Source organism: Leguminivora glycinivorella, chromosome Z (assembly GCF_023078275.1).
Source record: "Leguminivora glycinivorella isolate SPB_JAAS2020 chromosome Z, LegGlyc_1.1, whole genome shotgun sequence".
Taxonomy (NCBI): Eukaryota; Metazoa; Arthropoda; class Insecta; order Lepidoptera; family Tortricidae; genus Leguminivora; species Leguminivora glycinivorella.
Genome location: NC_062998.1, coordinates 31,771,255 through 31,789,820, shown reverse-complemented (window position 1 = coordinate 31,789,820; position 18,566 = coordinate 31,771,255). Strand labels below are relative to the sequence as shown.

Genomic DNA, 18,566 nt, shown 5'->3' with positions numbered 1-18,566 from the left:
CACCATATTTGAGTAATATAAAAACGTAATAAACTAAATTAATAATTTGCATTGTAAGGTTTTATGTAGACGTAAAAATCAATTAATTACCTGGTTGTATTTCCAAATTGAAATCATCAGAAGACGTTCGTTGATACTGGTCGGTTCCGGTGCATCTATATGTGCCAGCATCTGACTCCGCAACACTGTTCAAAATCAGTGCCGAGCCTTCGCCAAAGCGCTGCAAAACCAGAAATAATGATTTATATTTAAAAATGATCGTGTAAAAAAATTATCTAACTTTATCTTTACAAATAAGGGTTCATATATTTTTATTGATATTAAACACGTATCTGGCGCAGTCGTTAGGATATAAATAACGATCCAGTGTGCGTAGCCGAATGCACAAACGCTCACGAAACGCTCACAATAATATCTCTTTCTGATCTATCTAGCTCCAAGAATCAGACAAACAAAAATGGTTTACCTGTTGGTCAACGTGCTGGCGTGTGCCAAGTCTCTCCCACGAGGCGACCACGTCAGGGGTGGCAGTTCTGCACAGCACTTCTACGTTGTCTCCGACGTGGAACCGCTGGTTAGGCTGGCTGATCGTAACGAGCGCTTGCTCTTCTACGGCGGGCCCTAAAATAAACGACGTATTAGTGACATTGAAAAACATGAAAATTTTACACGAAACCTTTGTTATAAGTATGCCAAAGTTATGAATAATTTTGTTTTTTTTTAAACCTTGTCAAAACCGTTCACGACTCCCTGGATATTTTTTTTACTTTATTCTTAATAATTGGGTAATTAATATCCCTAAAATATATAAAGATGATAATGATATGTATTGAATATCAATTCAGTAACGTTAAGTAGAACATGCCAAGTAGTTATTATAAAATTCATAAAAAAAAAACTTAGCTCAATCCCCTTACATTAAAAAAATTGTGTGTAATGGTACATTATTACGTGTTGAAATTCCGACTTGACAAAACTCAACTTTGTTTTGTTTTTATGTTATACATTAATTTACATGATAGGCGGTTTTTCTAAACTGTCCAAAATTTAATGCAAGAGGTTTCAGCCAAATTTTCATCCAAGTATACGAATAATACAGTACAAGTAGGCTTACGTGTACTAAAAGCAGCCATGCGCGCAAAAGCTTGATACATAGCGTGAAATATCGAGCCACACACATCGTGTAAGCAAAGCAATTGCGATAATCATCAGCATAATTATTAATGAAAACGGATAACCCTTCAAGTGGCAGGTCGGCGTCTCGTGGTAGATTGTGTCCTTTAATTTAGAAATATGATTTTACTGAAATAAAATCTAAATTCCACGTACCGAAATATTATGGCTGCCAATTGAAAAATTAGTATTCCTAGTAGTAGTCCTAAATGATTTTCTTACTTTAAATAAGTATAAAAAAGATACCTATTTATTCAAGTATTGTTATTATGACCCATATACCTATTTAGTTAACGTTTCATATGAAATTTGGTTATTTACTAAAACGAAATAGGTATTAAAATTTGGCACTTAGCTTGTTTTCGCCACTGGGTATCTCTAATCAACACTTAAATTTAAAACATAATATAATATATGTAAAAGGTAAATAAGATAAGAGTGTTTCCCATTAAAAAAACATATAGGAATATTTGTAAGAATAGTCTTGAATTCTAAATAGGTATAAGCTAGAATACTGTACATCAAATTCTTTAAGTTAATGATGATTCAAGGTTTTCTACTCGTAAGTATAATTCAAGCATGTAGCAATAATTTGTGCAGTTAGTAGGTACCTACTTAATTAAAGAAATTAATTAACGTTCATTACATTAGACATGCAAAAATGCACACGTATAAGTTGTTATGAATTCAAACAATGCAGACATTTACATTTCGGTTGTGTGTAACACATATAATTTAAATACGCAATAAACAATAATTAATATAAATTTTATGTTATGTTTACACCTGGATACATAATTATCTTTAAAAATATATTATGCTAGGTTTACCTACTGCCGCGCCTTGACAGATCGATATATCTAGGTATGAAAATTAGATTAGGTATTTAATTATTCGATAAATGGATTATCACAGCACGACAGCGTACCCATGTACAACACAAGGCGGATTTTATACAAACACGTACCAATAACGTACACTCTCGCTTACATTTTAGTCACTACCCATATAAAGTGACATAACAATACTGTTGTACTTATTTTCCCACATTGCAAACTGGACAAACACCCCACAAAAACCCGAACACACCTGCACCTGTATTACCGGTATATGGCGGATAATCCGAAAGAGTGTTGGACATCTGCGTGTTTGTTAAACATATTTCGTCGCTATGGTCCTCACAATCGTTTCGGCCGTCGCATATGAGCTCATTGTCTACGCAACTAGACCCGTCACTACAACGGAATTGCGTTTCCGAGCACTTTTTGATACCTTCGTGCGCGAGGAGCAAAATCATAAGACATCATTAGAAATAATAGGTCTACAAGTAATTACAATTTTAATAACAAATGAGGCAGATTGTTAACTGGACTGAATAAATGCAAGTAGGTATATAATAATAAATATATTATGGAGCATACGGAAGATATTCAAAGTTTCAAACGGGACGTCTTGCACTAATAAGTTGAGCCGATGCCTGTGATCATTAGGTACATTTTTTTGTCATTAATATTGTGAATAAAACACGATAAACTTTTTAGTGCACGAGTACCCTGAACATGCCAAGGTTATTAAAAACTATTTAGCACGGCGTCGGAAGCATGAACACTTTCAAATATTTTTAATAGAAACGTTAGAACTACATATTATTAAACGGGTAGTTTAAAAGAACATAGATATGGTAAGAACATTAGTATTATAACTGACCCTCGATTCGGAGGTTGATGTAATTGGTAATAATATTTCTTCCGTATTCGTCCTTAATAGTGCAGTCGTAGCGGCCGGAGTCTGATATCTTGGCCGGGTTGATGTAGATGGAGCCGTCGTTGAGGACGCGCGCGGAGCGCGGCAGCGGGCGGCCGTCCCTGGTCCAGGAGACGCGCAGGCGCTGCGCGCGCACGGACGCGTCGCACCGGAACCGCACTTGCTGGCCCACGCGCGCCACCTGTTCGTTATCGTGCGACACCGATGCCCCGCCCTCCGACTCTATGAACGTCATGGTGCCATGCAATCATGTCAAATTGGCGTACGAGCATAATGGGTAAATGGGTGTCATTCAAAATGATACGTCGGTATGAAAATGGCGGTAACCATTTGATGATCTAATGGAGTTAGTGCCGACGGTGGATTCATACAGAGCTTTTAATCAATTAAGGGATTCAAGTACCAGGATGATTTTAATATATTGTTCTTCTAAACTTGTTTTGTGTAGGCCTGACACTGTGTCTCTTGTGGGTAAGAATATGAAAGATAGAAAACCAAATCACGTTGCCCCATTACCAACCAATTATGCGTGTGTCACATATTTTTGTAGCCTTCAAAGAGTAACTGTAAATTATGGCAGGTGACGGTACAATGACAGCTGATCACTTTATAAATTATTTAATTAAATTGGATAAAAGTTCTAATCTGCTGTCTGTAAACAGATAAACGTGAACTTTATAAACATGTGTGGTAAGTTTATCATCTCACCTGTCAACTATTATAATATCTCCATATGCTTGCTTACAATAATTTATAGCAGAATACAAACATTTGCTAAAAGTTAACTTAAGAAATATTTTTCTATCTTTCGTTGTACAGTTATAGGTAAATTTGTGCAATAATCAAGTGCGCCAACGTGTGTGCAAAAAGCTTTATCTATGCGTGGAGGTATTGTCACTAAAATAACACATCAAGGTGCCTATGCCCATTTGTGTTTTCCTTTTTGCAAATAATGTATTTGTATGCACTGCTATATGTACATTGACAGCTTGGGTGAGTGATGTAAAGTATACGTACCGCTGACGATAACTTGAGCCACGCCAGACGCTTCAGCGACCACGTTCTTGGCAGTACACTTGTAGAATCCTTCGTCCTCCACTTCGATGCGACGGAATATAAGCGTTGAACCTCTCTTGTCTACACGCCTGTATACATTAATTATGTTTTACACATAGGTATTTACATACATTTGATTATTTGCTACACTAAGTAACGTAATGTGGAATAGCAACCTTTAAACAACAACAAAAAAAACAAATAATTATATGGCGGCGGGAAAAATATCACTAATTTTGTGGACAAGAATAATGTTTGAGTTCTAAACCTATTAAATACCTTAATAAGTCTGAACTAACGTATTTTATAAGTAATTAAGGGTTTCAAAACCGTTTTCAGTAGCGCCTCGACAGTAGGCGATTGTCCGGGTGACATGATCTGCGAGACCGGGTGTAGGCTAACGCGCGGCGGCCGCACCACTTCGTACCTACCTACCTATCTCAAATACGAGCAATGCAGTGCCTCAAACTGGACCCTCAAGTGCTAGTAACATACCTGGAGAATGGCTTATCGACAGGATCCCAAGAGACCTCGCGGATGTCGTCACCCTCGACAATGCACTCGACGGTGGGTGACTGGCTGGGCAACACGGTCTGCGAGACCGCGTGTAAGCTAACGAGCACCAGCCGCACCACCTCGTACCTGCCTATCTATCTCAAATACGAACAATACAGTGTCTCAAAGTGGACTAGTGCTAGGAACATACCTGGAGAATGGCTTATCGACAGGATCCCAAGAGACCTCGCGGATATCGTCACCCTCGACGATGCATTCGACAGTAGGCGACTGGCCGGGCGATACGGTCTGCGAGGCCGGGTGCAGCGTGACGCGCGGCGGCCGCACCACCTCGAGAGTGAAATACGCGCTGCGGAGCACGTACTGCGTGCGTCGGTCTACCTCGCTGCATTCGTAGTCGCCAGAGTCTTCCTTCGTTGCCTGCTCGACAGTTTAGCATGTTTAAAATGATTAAAAAAAAATAAGGTTGTAACTGAGTGACAAAAGTGATCAATATTGCCAGGGTCTGTTTCTTCTAAGCGAAGTCTCAAAAATACTTTCGTTTGTTGCGAGGATCATCGGTATGGTCGTTAGAATCAGAAATAATTATACGACATCAATTTATGAAAATCTGTGTCAATGAATCGATTGAGTAGAGTTACTTCTGAAGAAGCATTAGTTAATGATGTTTATATGAAGAAATAACTCACATTATGGATTATTAGTTGGTTGTTGTTCAGCTCCGCATTTCGTTGTAACGGCCGACGGTCGCGTCTAGACCACTTCAGATCGTGGTCGTAGTCACCAGTGTAATTGCACCTAAAAATATCGAATTATAGATTAAAGATTAAAATGTTTCTTACATTTAATGAATAAATTATTTTGTGTGCATTGCTTTACGTTTTTATTTTATTTTAAGAAATAGGTACCCTCAACATTCAATAACCAACGTTATTGCCTAAAAAGGAATAAGCGAAATCGTTTTACTATAGATAGCTTAATATAAATATTACCAAAGGTTGGTGTCCTGGCCTTCTGCCGCATACTGAGGCTCTGAGATGGGCTGTTGGTCCGGATTGTACGTTTCCTGTTCGAATCCTGATCCGTCATCCTCTGAAAGTGAATAACAGAAAACATAATTTTATTATAATAAAGTATAAGGTACAGCGGGTCAAATTTCGACTGGGGGGGCAATGTAACTGGTCCATTTTTTCCATGTTTTACAATGTTTGCATTATTAAATAGAGCATCCACCGGTTATATATGGTAGGCGTGTTCAGTGCATACACGTAGAACTCAACATCATAGTGTAATAATGAAAAAAATGGATCAGTTACAATTGCCCCCCAGTCGAGATTTGCCCCGCTGTACCTTAGTCGTTATTATGCTCTGTCGTATTACATAATCGTGTTACATAATTAAAACATCCGATACATATTATAATAGAAGAACATCATAGTAGAATAAAGACAGAATAGAGAATAAATAATTGTATATCAATTGGCGGCGTGGGCATAAAAATTGACCACGTGACCCACCTCTGACTTCATAGCAGGATCCAACGTTGAGTAGAATGATTGAAAATTATTAACGTACCGTTGCTCGTCAATGGACTGCAGGCCTAGCACATGATGGCCGCGAGAGTATGTCGCCGCGAGATAGACTACCTGTCCTTATGTCATTAATACAATTAGACAAAGACGTGTCATCTATCTCGCGGCGACATACTCCCGCGGCCATCATGTGCTAGGCCTACTGGTCGAGCGACGCGACGTCGCGGTACAAATGTACCTACTCCTTGTTGTTGATTTAAACTTTCACGATTTTTACACATATTTAAAATTGCAAACGGGACTTATCGCGTATTACTATGTTTTAAACACTAACCTCCGACGTTTCAAGGACGGCATTGTCCCTGTGGTCTCGGAGCAGACGACGACGACGACGGAAAATGTCGGAAGTTAGTGTTTAAAACATAGTAATACGCGATTATGTTCCGTTTGCAATTTTAAATATGGTATGAACATTTTTAGAAACGTACCGTTGTCGAAGCCACCATCGCCCCTGTAGACTTCGACGGTGAACGGTTCGTCGACAGATTGGTCGAGCGACGTGGCGGTACAGATGTAGTCCTTGTTGTCCAAGTCGGTCGCAGACTCTATCCGCAGACTTGCCACGAGCGGCGTTGGCGGTATGACCACACGCCCTCGCCCAGTTTGGTCGCGCACTATTTGAAAACAAAAACAGTCAGGTTTTAAACTCATAAAAGTACTATTAGAGCCAGCGCGGTGCGAGAACTCGTATACGTGTTTCATTACATTGCAGTATTCAATTGATACGCTGATTGTTTGTAACCTCAACAGTGCGCAATGTAAAGAAAATCGAATGCGAGCTCTCAGGCCGTGTCAATAGGCCCTATGGCACAGATGTCATAATTATATACCATAATAGATCAAGCAAACGTCTCGAGTTGTCCGTCTTCAATCGCAGCTTGCAGCTTTCGGGGGTCAATTTTTATAAGTTAAGGTCAACAAAAACATTAACAAAGCCTCGTTACGTGGTATTCAATTGCAACAACAGAAAAAATATGAACACTCAAGGGCCTGAGACATATTTAAAATCACAGGCAAGTAACAACTTCAGTACAAAATCTGACAGGCTCGTCCCCTATACAAATAGATGAACTTGTTTCTTCTATCTAAATCTAGTTCTGTGCCCTATGGTTTCTCAATGTAATGAATTTAGTTAAAAGGTTTTTTTTTACCCTGAGGTCGTTTAGATCAAAAAATATCACAATTTATATATATAATTTATTCATTCAGCAGCATTCACTTAGAATAAAATGTCTGTCGCTTCGTATAGAAGTAACAATCACTACATATTTTACTTACGATGTATTGACACCATAGGTTCCGGGTAGCCGTTGGCTCTGCATTTAATCTCCACGGGTTCATTCAGACTGACCCTGACGAGACGGTCCGGTGTGATGGTGATCTCTGGCGGGGACCACACCTTTAGTGTGGCTGTAGCCGTGTCGTTTCCAGCTTTGTTCACGGCGTTACAGATGTACTCGCCATCGTCGTTAACGTCTATTTTGGAGAACCTAAATACAAGAAACACAAAGGTTAAGACCAAAGTTCAAGTCTCTGACGTTTTCGGTTAAGACATTTATGTAATCTTTCGGAGATATTTTGAAATTTTTACATAGGAAAACTTCGGAAAACTTTCCATATTTTGTTGGGACAATTGTATGGATGGAAACTTTTCATTTCATAAATATAAATTCCCTTTTATTTTCGCGAAAGTTTCGTCAATTTTTCAAGAAATTTAAATTTTTTTGGAAAGTTTCCGCAACTTGCACATCACTAATCGTGAGTGCGTTTTCACATTATCCGATCCGATATCGAATGTAGGAAGGATTTCAATAGAAAAAATCCAAGATGGCGCCTGTAACGTATGGGATATTGGTCCGACATCCGATATCGGATCGGATAATGTGAAAACGCACTGAGTATCTCCGGAAGACACGTTCACTGTTTTTCAATGTTTAAATTAGAGATGGCGAGATGACCTAGACGCATTCTACGAAAAATGGTGGGAAAACGCCAACGACAGGGTGAAGTGGAGGCCTTTTTCCAGCAGTGGGACACAAAAAGAGGCTTAAAAAAAATTGGAATGATTCTAAAACCCACCTGATAACTTCAGCCGGGCCAACTTGAGCATCGGCGGACAGTGCGCGGCCCTTGCTCCTGGACCACAAGATGTCGGGGCGAGGTTCGCCTTCCAGCACTTGGCAACGGAGCTCGAACTGACTGCCGATGCGGGCGCGCACGTCTTGTTGGGGCCAGATTTGCACTCGAGGGCGAATGCGCGCTAAACACATCATTTCGAATTAAGATGGCTTAAGAATCACAGATACTTTTTTATTTTATATGCTACCTACTTTTGGGGGAAAAACAATCCTTTACATAGTGGCAGTATTTAGGTAATTAAAACGTACCTCAGCAGATTTTTTTTTTCCTATTTTGTTACCAAGATATATCTTTGATGTATTGAGATTTTTAATTATAAGTCCTATACTGTAACTAATAATAACAATAAACAATAAACAATAGAGGTAATATCTTCTTAAAATTTGCTGACGTGGCTATGTAAATATTTTTTGAGATCTGCTGACAGTGCTGACCTAAGGTATAAGGTTATTGCGTGTATTTAAAAATTGATTTAAAACTTAAATTAGCTATGAATCGATTGTTTTTTTTTCCATCTTTACTACTTATGTAATTGTAAAAAGGACTAAAAAATAGTTACGAACTCAAGTAAAGATTAATGATTAAAGATGTAAATAATAAGGTATTGTAATAATTCCTACTTTCAATATCCACAGTGACGTATTGGGATGCGACTGGAGTCCCGTCTACGATAGCGCTGCATACGTAGAACCCTCGGTCGCTCTCCTGAGCATTAGCTATTGTCAGCATGTTTCCTCTTTGGCTGGTGCTTGGGCCGAATTCACCTTCGTGCTGAATGTGGAATAAAGACAATAGAAATAAGTCCTAATATAACGTCACATAATATACCATATATGTAAATGCTTAGTAAAACGTCCCACTTTGTCGCTTACCATCGTGTTTAATTTTTAGATGTACTTTGATATTTAGAGGCCATCTCTTATTAATCATAGTGACTTATTTTTACTTTAGTTGAATTAATATTATTTAGGTCCACTTGCACCAATCACTTAAGTCAGGGTCGCCTCTCTGCTATCTTCCGGGAGAGAATTATAGGCTTCTTTGGCCATTTGGCCAGACGAGATCCTGACAGCCTTGAGAAGGCGTTGATCGTCGGACCAGTGGAGGGCCATCGTAAAAGAGCCGGATTACCCACGCGCTGGTCAACACAATAAAGAAGGTCACACGCGTTGGACTCCAGGGATCCTTTAGGAAGGCAAAAGATCGGCCTGAGTGGAGAGCACTGCAACGTACAGCGACTTATGGTGGTGACGACCCTCAGTCATGAGGTTTCGACGAAGAAGAAGTAGTGGGCTGTCAGTGTCAAATTCCATATGTAATGGTGGGTTAACCCTCCATTTTCGATGGTGCAAGTGGCCCTTATTGTAATGTTGACATGTAAAAGTGGCCCTGTGGCCTACTTACTGAGTAAATGTTTTTGATTGATTTTTTTTGACACGCTTCCATCTTTATACCCGGTCAAAACTTTCTTATGGCAATCGACAAACTGGGACGTTTTGCTGGAAAATGACACATATAGATGATATTGTAAACTTTACCTTAGACCAAACGATTTGGGGAAGAGGGTTGCCCGTGGCAGTGCAGTGAAGCACCCCACTTTCCCCAGTCGGAATCCTCAGTTCATTCACATCAATTTCCACGCTAGGGCTCTCTACTGGCGATTGGGTGCCAACGGGGATAACCGTTACGAGTACTGCCATCGAATCCACTTGGCCAGAAGTTGTCTTACACATATACACTCCTTGATTTTCGAGGCGAGCTACATCAATATACAGAACGCCGTTCAATGATTGCACGTTGGTTTCAAATTCGTTGCCGTCTTGCCTGAAATAATAAAGTAAAATGATAAATATCTATTTTTTTATCTTTATTTTGCATTTTGACATATTTAAATGCAGGAATATATTACCTGACCCATTTAATGGAACCTGGTGGTATGTTGGCTGTTCCAGTACATACGACATTAGTGCTTTGGCCTTCAACGACGTTGGATACGGATGGTTTGATAGTGAGTCTCTCGCGCGACGGCCGAGAGGGCAGGGGCCGAACGACAATGCTTGCTATGCGATCGGCGGTTCCAACATTGTTCGTAGCGATACATCTGTAAAAAAAAACCATGGGTCTTGGGTTCAGTTCAAGGGGATCCAGATCTTTGTGCGATGACCAGATAGCACGGATTTGTGACATTCTTAGTGATTTTCATGATATTTTAGTATGAGATGAAACACAAAAATGCGGTCTCTAGTGACGACTACGAATACAGATATTTATTTACAGTAGGTACAAATAATGCTACTTTCTCACAAGTGCGCAAAGTTGTACTTCATGTGCTATGTAGGTAACTTTCTCACACGTACTGTAAAACGTCCTACGATACACGTGCAAAGAGAAAATTGTATTAGTTTCGGACTAATAGTAGAGCGGCGAGAGGGTCTCGGAAAAAGTTGATGTGACTGGAGAGTATACTGCTGACAAGTGGTATCGTTGTGATCGGTAGACTTTACTGAGTACGAAATAATGACTTGTCGCATTCTCAGACTATGGGGGGGTTAACTATGACGTCACAAAGATCGCGGTCCCGGGTTTCAATTTTTTGCCAATTTGTCTAGAACCCCTTATCCAATTTTGAAAAATGAGGTGTCGATTGAAAGCGTATAACATGCTGATTAAGATTTCTTATAAGTGAAAAGTATAGGTTTGTTAGTTATTTTTTAATTAACAATAATGCAAAAAATACTTTTTTTTACTCTCTTTTTTGATTTTTGTGACTCAAAAGCAATGAAAACGGCCACTTAGCTAAAAAATATGTTATATGAATCATTTAACTACATTATTAAGCTATCTGTTGATTTTTAAATTTCTACGATCGGATAATAAATAAGCAAACTACAAGCACATACCTGTAGGCGGGGAGTACCGCTTGACGCGCGTTCCCATACATTCGGCGTCTACCAAAGTACACCTCGCGCAAAATTCGTTTCAAGCAGATATACCTCTAATCTTATTCATTGTAACCTATCAATATTGGTATCATTTGAAAGTACAAATAAAGTACTTTAAGAAACAATGTCAATCATTTTCTTAAAATCAATAATCGCCAGTCTGCGGTGGTTACAAAGGAAAAAAGTGGGTATGGAATTTGACTGGTTTTCTAGGTTTGATACACTAGACGAGTTTAAAAGGGGAGGTAAAGGTGACATATGGGTTGTTCTCTGGCCTAAAAGCTACACAGAGGGTCAGGGGAGAAAAAACTAGGGTTTAAGTTTAGTTTTAAGTTATTTTTTCTTTTATTTGTTGATTTTATTGTGTTTAATTTTTTTTGTAATTTTATCAAGGATACACGTTGGTTTCTTTTGTTGAAAATTCACTTTTTTATGAGAATGTGATGAATTTCATGGCATTTTCCGATAGAGACTAAAATTAACTTTCAAATAAGGCCACATATACATACTTTTACTTATACAATATTAAGGGTAATACCGTTTGAACTCAAACGACTTAGAGGTGCGGTTTTTTGACCCAGTAGGTATTAAAAAGTAATCTTAAAATCAAAACGATTAGACTTCGGTCGTTATACACATTAAATCACTAAAATGAAGTTACCTATAATGTTTTAGTAATTATAATCATTACTTATAGCCACTTTTCTCAGAACATAATTATTCGACAGAAGTCAAGATAACATTAAGAGCATATTTATTATTAATAATGCGTTAGAAATATGAAATAGTTGTTGGGGTACACTTGTTAAGTACATGCAGCTCCTGCAAATACACTCAGTGTCAAAAAAATCACACATCTCAATCGTTTGCGTTGAAGCAGTATTGACCCACATATTAGAGAGCAGGGCGCGCAGGGCACCTCATAAGACTATGTGTGGCACTGAGGAACCAGTGAAGTCAGGTCTATGGATTGCTACACTGCTGTCCCGCTTGCACTACTCCGCCGGGGCTATTACCCTTAATATTATATAAGTAAAAGTATGACTATGTGGCCTTATTTGAAAGTTAATTTTAGTCTCTATCGGAAAATGCCATGAAATTCATCGATTTTCTCATAAAAAAGGGCATTTTCACAAAAAGAAACCAGCGTGTATTCTTGATAAAATTACAAAAAAATTAAACACAATAAAATCAACAAATAAAAGAAAAAATAACTTAAAACTAAACTTAAACCCTAGTTTTTCTTCCCCTGGCCCTCTGTGTAGCTTTCAGGCCAGAGAACAACCCATATGTCACCTTTACCTCCCCTTTTAAACTCGTCTAGGGTATCAAACCTAGGGAACCAGTCAAATTGCATCCCCGCTTTTATTCTTTGTAATCACCGTAGACTGGCGATTATTGATTTTAAGAAAATGGTTGATATTGTTTCTTAAAGCACTTTAATTGTACTTTCAAATGATACCAATATTGATAGGTTACGATGAATAAGATTAGAGGTATATCTGCTTGAAACGAATTTTGCGCGAGGTGTAATTTGGTAGACGCCGAATGTATGGGAACGCGTGTCAAGCGGTACTCCCCGCCTACAGGTATGTGCTTGTAGTTTGCTTATTTATTATCCGATCGTAGAAATTTCAAAAACAACAGATAGCTTAATAATGTAGCTAAATGATTTATATAACATATTTTTTAGCTAAGTGGCCGTTTTCATTGCCTTTTTGAGTCACAAAAATCAAAAAAGAGAGTAAAAAAAAAGTATTTTTTGCATTATTGTTAATTAAAAAATAACTAACAAAACTATACTTTTCACTTATAAAAAATCTTAATCAGCATGTTATACGCTTTCAATCGACACCTCATTTTTCAAAATTGGATAAGGGGTTCTAGACAAATTGGCAAAAAATTGAAACCCGGGACCGCGATCTTTGTGACGTCATAGTTAACCCCCCCACAGTCTGAGAATGCGACAAGTCATTATTTCGTACTCAGTAAAAGCTACCGATCACAACGATACCACTTGTCAGCAGTATACTCTCCAGTCACATCAACTTTAAAACTAGACGACTTTTTTCAATTCCGCCGCCTTACTATAAGTGGGTTTGTATAAGATGCCTCTTAATTTTTTTATGAGATATGAGGCAAGCAACAGACAGGTCGCCTGATGGTAAGCGATTAAGCGATTACGAGTATACAAATAGGTAGCTTTTAATTATTTTCGAGTAAATTTAATAAAGTTCATATTGATTTACCTGTAATCTCCAGAATCCTCTTCTCGGGCACTTTCGATTATCAGCCGCGAGCCAACCGGCACCATCGCAGGCAGAGGCTGTCCGTTGCCTCTCTGCCACTCGACGGTAGGCGCGGGGTTGCCCTCGGTGAGGCAATCTAACTCGACTCTCTCACCCTCGTACACTTCTTGTACTGATGGTTGGATGGTCACAGTTGGACTTGTCATCGGATTTGCTGAAATTTATTTATTGTTTTGAGGAATTTTTGTTTTGTTCATTATTTCATTATTTTGAAAAATAGCTAACTTTACATTGTTATAAATAGGCAGATAAACACTCATGTGTATTACATTACTTATGACCAGGGAGCGTACTTTTCATGCCGATGACATTAATCTGACGTCACGCTCCGTATAGGATGATCCCAAATAGTTTTATTGTAAATTATTAATCATTAGTCGTCAATCATTTTAATCGTGTAAAATTACTTCAAATACAGTAGTCCATTTACATGTGGCATAAATTGGGCATAAATAATACCTACTTGAAATGTGAAACGAATAATAGTTATTTGTTATAAAAAAAATGCGTTTATCACTGTTTCCAGTAGTTCCACAGGTGGTAAATCATCCTTATTACTAGATTCACCTACTTTTATCAATTTTAAAGCAGTTCATTTGACTTTATTCAAGGTCAAATTACTTTACCCACTAGTGGATAAAATGCGTTTTTACCCGCTGGTATTAAAGGACAAAACACGTGTTGCCGAGCTAGTGAGGGGAAAAATTATTTGATTTGTTTTTATAAAAAAAAATAATCAAATAGTATTGTTAACAGTACATAACAATAAATGCATAGAAAAGAGAATTCCTCTCTAACGTAAAACACACCATCCTTCTTGCATTCATTACCACGCAAAGAAATTCATAACTTAAAATGATTGATGACTAATGATTAATAATTTACAATAAAACAATTTGTGATCACCCTATATGGAGCGTGACGTCAAATTGATGTCATCGGCACGAAAAGTACGCTCCCTGCTTATGACTCTTATGAGTCTTCGGTATGACCTAAATATTTGTATACAAAATATGAAAAATATACCCTTGACCTAAATGTTACCTTTTGCGAAATATATCCAATTTGGTAAAGCTAATCCAAAATGAGGCATGGAAATGACAAAGTGTAATATAACAATTACTTCGATAGATAAAGAAACGTATGCGTCGTCATATATGGTGGGTATGATGTTCAACTTTATTAATCGCTATTTAAGATCAAATTTAAGTAGGTAAATACGTTTATGTTGCAGGACATAAAAGGAGAAAAAATTCAAAATGTAACAGTTTTTCTCGATTTAGAGATAAAGTTGCAGGAGTAGAAATAAAATAAGTAATGCCTTTTGAAAACACTCTTATCAATTCACATCACATGTTAAATGAAAGCTGGTATCAGCAGTAAGGGGCAATATATCAGGGTTTGCCAGATAACCAGCGTTGTAGTTAATATGCTGCAACATTATGCTGAGGTAAGCTCCTGTTCAACACACATGGCATGAATATTTTAATCTCACACCTGTAACTCATTTTCTTAGAGGTTTAAGTCTAAATTTAAGTTTTTTATGGCAACAAATATAATGTAACACTTTTCTGTAACAATTTCATGTGATGTTGAATAAAACTTTTCTATGTCTATGGTAAGGAATACGAGAAATTTTACTCACATCCTACAGTAAGGGTAGCTGTTGCTTGACCCGCAGTAACGCCGTCATGGGTCTGACAGATATACGTGCCACTGTCAGATACTTGCACCCGCGTGATAGTGAGCGTTCCTGTCTGGTCGTCAATCATGTACCGTCCTTGCGGCAGGTATCCGTTCTTCTTGCTCCAGCTGACGGGGAGAGGGCCAGGTCTGTAGAAGCTCCTGGCCTGGCAAGTGAAGTTGACGTAGCTGCCGACATTCTGGATCTTTATGGTGGGGCTAGAAATCGTGACGGTCACGCTGGACTGGGGTGGAGCCGGCGGACGGCCGGTTGTTACCACAGATTCACCTGAAATAATATGTCACTTTTAGGGCCAGTTGCATCAACCACATTTGACAGACACGTCATCGTCACGCAGCAGACGTCTATGGAACTTTCCCATACAATAAAATTTAACGAACGTTTTAACAATGACACGATTTGATGCAACCGGCCTTTAGTCTACATTTACATCAAGTCATCCTTAAGTACCTAATATTTTCCTGATTCTTACTCCATTGTGAAAATAGGTGGTGGAGTATTTGGAATTTAGAATAAATCTTCTAAATGAAATATATTAGAACCGTTATAGCCAATACTTATACAATTTGGTCTGGCCAATACTCATACTTCGAACATAGATGGTCACAATAGTTTTAAAATGGACTTCGGTTTAGAAGATATCTTCAAGAGGCGCATTTATCCCGGTTGACTTTATCTTATATTCACTTAAGTATGAACAAATGAGAAAATGTCGACAATAGCGTGTTAGCATTTTATTGCAACTTGGAAACTAGTCACCAAAGTCGCAAACAAACCAATAACGACTCATCCAGTAGCCACAGCTACGAGCTTACACACCTCTAAATTGCTTGCAGTTTAATTTTATGTCGAAGCAATGGGAATTATCGCGTATGAATTTGCCACTAGATGCGCTGGTGTCGCGTGAGATCAAAAAAAATCCATTGTCACTGGATTTGACGGGCATCGTGACATACTAACTTATAATTTCTTTAATTTACTTGTTGAAAAGTGATCTTCTTAGTGAAATCATAGCAAATATGAATTATTTGATGATGAATGTGAACGCTTTGAAAGCGAATTTTAGAAAAAGAGGCGCAAAAATATGATGATAGTTATTTTTAATAAATAGGTAGATATTATTTGTAATTAATTAATGAGATTCAATACTTTGTTTCGGCACCGATCTCATAAGTCGGACTTTGACAGCTATATCTCTGGACCTTACTCAACAGTGGTGCCAACTGGTGAGCAAAAAAACGATAATCCTCAGTTAGAGCTCTTTTGTTGAAAATCCAAATCACGTGAGTAGATTAAACTCTTACCAAGAGGGGAGCAGTCCGAAGCAGAGTTGGGGTCGGGGCAGTCGCACACAACTTGGTCGTAACTGTCAACGTGGCAGCCGTGGCCGTTACAGCTGCAGGGCAGGCAGCGCCCGTTCAGCTGGTAGTAGCCGGGCGAACACGCCTCGCAACTCCTGCCGCTGTAGCCCGCAGGGCATCTGCAACTCTGGAAATACCAACAATTATTAATAGACTAATAAGGCTGCAGAAGACCGTGCTGAATGGAGCGCTTTAGTGCGCAAATGCGGCAGCGGCAAGCGGTAAGTCACAGAAACAAAAACGCAGCGCGCGCGAGGCATGCCACGACCTTGCCGCTGTTCGAAATCGCGCGCGGGTTTTTACGGGCCTACCCGCGGGAGCGGCGCGCGACTCAAACAACTGTAGCGCGCCGCGCCCGCACCGCCACGACATTACAGCGGCGCGACCGGCCTAGGCGGCTAGATGGGGCTAGCGATTCCGCGCGAAACAAAACATTTTGTTTTTATTATGAGCGTCTTGAACCCGAAACCTTTATTTAATGAAAATTGAATTGTACTTTCGCGTATGTAGTATGTAATAATGTTTTCAAACATATTTTTGTATAGTATTTATTCGTATTTACTCTTTTTTTTTAAGTGTTTATTTATATTAAGTATCATAAATGAAACTTAATATAAATAAACAGCCCAGCCGCCCCGCTCGCCGCCTTAGACCATTGTCGTGGCTAGGCCGTTACACCTCTTGTAAAAGACTGACGAAGAAGCATCCGCCGCCATTGGACTTATATATTTAACTTGGTTGGCGCGCAGACCCAAATTGGGCCTTGGCCTCCAAACTAAGAGTCAGCTTTCAATAAGGGAGAATTCCATGAGCTGTCTTGTACTAACGCTTTAAATTTCGTCTCTTGCGATTTTTTTGCGTCTAAAGCAGGCAAACATTTTTCTGTACCCCTCTTACATCAGCCAACTTTTAGAAAATTCGAGTTTGTACGGGATAACGGTAGGTAATCATTTTTTGCCGACGTCTAGTTCACGGCGAACTTTTTTCGTTATATCTGAACATAATATTTAGGATGACCAACAGGACGGCGGCGTCCAGTTGATTGACCCGTGTAAGCCTGACCGTGATGACTGCCTGATCCTCACCCATCCCTTTTTAGTTTCCCAATTTCTCCGGTGTCATATACTTAATGATGATTGTTGTTTTAGTTTAAAAAATTGACATAGTACTATTTACCTCAATTCCCTTGGCAACATTAGAACGGCGTTCCTCTGAAGCCGTATCCATGGCAACGATAGCAATAGAGGTGGAAATCAGTTTTTCCTTCTGCAAGTCAGCGAGGGTTGCTCTGACGAGAACCCGCCTTAAGTTCTTCAGCACTGACATGAAGGCGTTGCGGCTTGCCGGTACACGGGTGTTGAGAACATACCAGTTCTTTTCGATTAACGGCACTTGGTTGAACTGTAATGGAAAGAAAACATATTAAAATTTAAGGTAAATAAATACGTAACTACAATATTACGAAATATTTTAAACCGATTATACAGTGTCTAAGCCTTATACGGACGATAAATTAAATCAGATATGGAATTCATAATATGCATCACTAATTAAGAGAGTTTTTAAATTACTCTTAAAAGTCTTAAATCACCCCATTATTTTTTTTTAAATGTTCTCATCAGCAATGTACAAACACTTATACATATTATAGGTAAACAGGGTTGCGAACATGAGCTTTTAAAAGAAGCAACAAGAACAGTGAACAGGCATCTTCTGGGCGAGCTCACTCCATCGTAGGCCACGTCTTTGCCTTTGGCTAGTCTGTGGTCAAGAGTAAGCCCATTTATAATAATAAAAAAAAAGCAAGAACGCCTAATGCCAAATCCCTCCACTAAGTCACACCTCGGACACTGGCGATAGTGGCGATCCAATATCGGGGAGCGGGAGTGGCCATACTGTACGACAGTACTCTTTATTATACTGTGACTAAGGTTTACTAAAACACACAAATGTGGATATAAAGGATAGATAAGTCATTTATTTGGCAGACTGCAAACACACACAATACA

General features: G+C 38.9%; 1 protein-coding gene across 1 annotated transcript in view; it reads right to left on the bottom strand.

The window, feature by feature from the left end:
- Positions 1–18,566, bottom strand: part of LOC125240453 (basement membrane-specific heparan sulfate proteoglycan core protein-like) — a 205,089-nt gene that overhangs the window by 20,110 nt on the left and 166,413 nt on the right. The window contains 18 exon segments of the mRNA XM_048148348.1: positions 91–220; positions 467–621; positions 2,278–2,445; positions 2,881–3,159; positions 3,955–4,082; positions 4,700–4,929; positions 5,199–5,307; positions 5,502–5,601; positions 6,530–6,715; positions 7,380–7,591; positions 8,181–8,361; positions 8,861–9,011; positions 9,779–10,064; positions 10,150–10,341; positions 13,432–13,645; positions 15,137–15,463; positions 16,501–16,684; positions 17,734–17,958. Coding sequence (XP_048004305.1) covers positions 91–220; positions 467–621; positions 2,278–2,445; positions 2,881–3,159; positions 3,955–4,082; positions 4,700–4,929; positions 5,199–5,307; positions 5,502–5,601; positions 6,530–6,715; positions 7,380–7,591; positions 8,181–8,361; positions 8,861–9,011; positions 9,779–10,064; positions 10,150–10,341; positions 13,432–13,645; positions 15,137–15,463; positions 16,501–16,684; positions 17,734–17,958 — 3,457 coding nt within the window.